This window comes from Channa argus, chromosome 14 (assembly GCF_033026475.1).
Source record: "Channa argus isolate prfri chromosome 14, Channa argus male v1.0, whole genome shotgun sequence".
Classification (NCBI taxonomy): domain Eukaryota; kingdom Metazoa; phylum Chordata; class Actinopteri; order Anabantiformes; family Channidae; genus Channa; species Channa argus.
In genome coordinates this window covers 25,897,087-25,900,601 of record NC_090210.1, presented here as the reverse complement: position 1 = coordinate 25,900,601, position 3,515 = coordinate 25,897,087, and the positions used below count along the sequence as shown (strand labels likewise).

The 3,515-nt window shown below is 43.8% G+C and overlaps 1 protein-coding gene across 1 annotated transcript; it reads right to left on the bottom strand.

Moving 5' to 3' along the window:
• Nucleotides 1-897: 897 nt before the first annotated feature.
• Nucleotides 898-2,299, bottom strand: sft2d3 (SFT2 domain containing 3). The gene has a single exon (XM_067529368.1). The coding sequence runs from the start codon at nt 2,239-2,241 to the stop codon at nt 1,561-1,563; it is 681 nt and encodes a 226-aa protein (XP_067385469.1). The 5' UTR covers nt 2,242-2,299; the 3' UTR covers nt 898-1,560.
• Between the last annotated feature and the right edge of the window lie 1,216 nt (nt 2,300-3,515).

Here is a 3,515-nt window from a genome sequence, read left to right as displayed (position 1 = left end):
TGAAGTGCTGTCAAACGCTGTTTTTAGTTCTGTCTTCTCCAAAAGCGGGGATTTCATGTGAAGCACCTGGGCTCCAGGACATGTTCTGCTGAGCTCAGTAGAAAGACTTCATTCCATTTTTTCAGACTAGGTGTTTTAAAAGTGGATGAGAACAATTTCTTTTAATCTAAGTAAAAAATAAAACTGTGTTTAGATCTTTAAAAAGTTTGCACATCCAAATCCAGAAGGTTTTATAGCATTTATTATAAATCTCTGGATTTGGAAATTACTGCATTCATGTTTATGTATAATGTTATACTTTTTCATATTGAATAATAGAACGGAATAAAACACTTTGTTACTTGTAGTATTTTGGAGTAAAGTGAAACGTGGTTGAGAAAATTCTGAATGCAGTGTTTTATGATATGTGTGCTGTTACTAAACACAGGTTTTCAACTACTTCTGACCTAGGGACCACCGCTCTGACTGAGAAGCAACCCAAGGTCTGCCAGTGTGGGGTGAGGGGAGGGACCGACGTTAGGTTTTTCCTGTTACCTGCTGGTCTAACCAGAATTCTTTTATTGGCAAAGTTAGAAACCATAGTTTGTTTTTTGTTTTACATTTGTGTTCAGCGATTAACAAGTGAAATCACAGAGATCATGAATTCTACTCTTATAAGATTAAAATTTTTAACTATAATGAATGAGGAAGCCAAAAACATTAGAACCACCTCTTTATAAGAGTGCAGTGCAACTCCACCTATGACCTCAATAATAAACTCATAGAATAAACTGAGAAAGTCAAAATCATGGCAGATTTAGATTGTACAGGTTGACCTTATGTCTGACTGGTGCAATTGGTGCCTGGTCATGCCTGTGTCCACCCTGCATCATACAGAATATAATTAAAACTACAGACTGTAAATGTATCAGTTACCTTTAATTGGTGTTAAACATTCCAGCCAAGGATCTTTGTAAGGAGACAAATTTGCACATTAAGATACAAACAAAACTATTATTCAAGAGAAATCTTTACTTCTAGTATTTTCTGGATTCTTTTCACCTTTGATCACGCATTAGAACCAAGATGGAGAAACATTTCAGCTTTGTGCCTGTAGCTGGTTAATTTAATGTTTTCAGCAGTGGTGCAGCAACAGGTCAGAGGTCACGGCTGATAAACTGGTTCAGACATACAACCTTTTTTTTTTTTTTTTTTTAAATTTCCTGTATTAAACTGTTCACACCTGCGCCCGAACCCTTCACCCAGAAAGAAGTTATTGATTAGATAATCAATGTAAGAAAACAGTTTTTTCAGGGTACCAAACTATCTACACTTTGGTCCTTTGCTTGTCGTGCAGGTCAAAGTTCAGGGTTCAGTTGGTCTCCAACTAAACATCTGTTTGAGAATCAGCTGACAGCAGCCAGTAATCAGTCTGCAGGGTATGTAATGGCACAGAGTTGGTCTTCACTATTCTGGCACCACAAGGACTATAATTGCCTCTCTAAGACCCCAGACCCTTTTATAAAAAAACAGTGCTTTAAGCCTGTGAGGCCTGTGCGGTTTCTGGCTCTCAGTCCCCGCTCAGATCGGCATTGTTTTCCTGGTGACTGTCCGTTTGATGGCAGAGACCGCCATCCCCCCAATGAAGCGGATCCCGGCGCTCCCCCCGGGCAGCAGTGTCACCACGTAGCCGACGATGACGGTGACCTGCAAGGCGGCTCCCAGCGCGGTCAGCACTGTGCTGTGGAGGCTCAACGCTGCGTACAGAGTCCCTCCCAGGGCGCACAGGTATACGGCTGCTCCGGGGGAGGTGGGCAGGCCGGCGGCCAGTCTGCTGGGGCCGCGCAGCACCGCCGCGGCGGCAATGGCGAACAGCGAACCGAGCGACCAGAGCAGCGCGAACTTGCGAGCGTAGAGCAGCAGCAGCGGCGCATACAGCGCCGACAGTCCGAAACACAGCGCGGAAAACGACACGCACACACCGAAAGCCAGCAGCCGCTGCCGGCGGCTTATGCCCGGCAGGCAGGGGTCCGGCTCGGCCGACCACGGCCAGGAAAAGCCGCTGGTTCCGCTGGTGGCGGACTGCCCGCCGCCCCGACTGCCGGACCACGGACTGGACCACCGCCCGAACCAGCTCCCCGGTACCGGCTCTGGGTCTCCCACGTCCACCGTGGTGCTGGAGCTTGACTGGGAGATGGTCTTGGCACCGCCACCTTTGGACTGAGCCAGGTACTCCTGCAGCTGTCTGTTCAGTTCCGCCATGACGCAGAAACTAGCCGTTAGCGTGTCTTCTTCTCTGGTTCTTGCTGTGCTACACTTCCGGCGGCATGGCGCCTTGCTGCCCCACCAGAGCAGATGAAGCATTACGCCTTAAAGTTACCTGGGAGTCGAACGCCTCCAGAGAAAAATCAAATTACGATTCAGGATCAAAAAACGCAAACAATTGTATAATTCTATTGACTTTACACAAACAGCACAAACAGAGAAAACGGAAACCATTTTTGTGGCTTGGTCGGTACAATAGTCGTCCTCAAACTACAGAATCAGTGGTTCGATTCCTTTAAATCAGAAAAAATATTCACAGATTTTCCTGAGCCAACAGCACAAATCGACCACGTGGGGTCTTTACACCCGAACTTTGGATGTTGTTGTCTGAATTCATATTTTTATTTGACAGCATCTCTGGTCTTATTTTAGGAGGAAGGTCACATGACTTCAGGACAAGTTTCCAGCTGTCGCCCTAAAATTAACTCTCAAGATGATTGGCTGCCTCTCTCAGCCATGTACAGCTCGGTGAGTGTGGGCCTGTGTTTCATTGACAGCAATGATCAGAGGAAGAAACAGCCAAAAGTAAGGGAACCAAGCAGGCAGCAGGTAAAGAGGATACATTTGTTCCACCTTTATACTGTTTATTACTGTGAAATGTCAGACATGTTTGTGCTCTACTGTAAAACATGAAATTTAAAGTCTGATAAATGTGACTCATTGTTACGATGTTTTTAATAGTGTTACAGAAATATTTTATATTATGAATTATAAACAGACACCAGTAATCTGAGCTTCATCTCGGTAAAAGTATCACAGTAAGAGTACTGGTACTCTGATATTATCAGACCCAAAATCACAGGTTCTTCTGAATAATTTTTGCATCATCGTGAAACCATGTGAAAGGTTTAGAAGATACATGTTCGTCCGAACTAATCTGTACCAGAGTTCAGAACCCTTTGGATCCACTTTCAGTGATGTGAACAACCAACTTTTGGATGCTGCCCTATGAACAGCTCACTGACAAATTCCAGAAAGTTTTCAGCACTTCACTTTTTCCACATTTTGTTATGTTACAGCTTTATTCCAAAATGCATTACAGTCATTATTTTCTCAACGTGAAAGAAGTTGGTTTGAAATCTTTGCAAATTTAATTTAAAAAATAAAAAAATCACATTTGCATAAATATTCACCGCCTTTCCTTAATATTTTGTTGACGCACCTTTAGCACCAATTACAGCCTCAAGTCTTTTTTAATATGATGCTATAAG

Coding starts and splice junctions, on each gene's coding strand:
- sft2d3 (XM_067529368.1), bottom strand. CDS start 2,241: ATGGCGGAACTGAACAGACAGCTGCAGGAGTACCTGGCTCAGTCCAAA.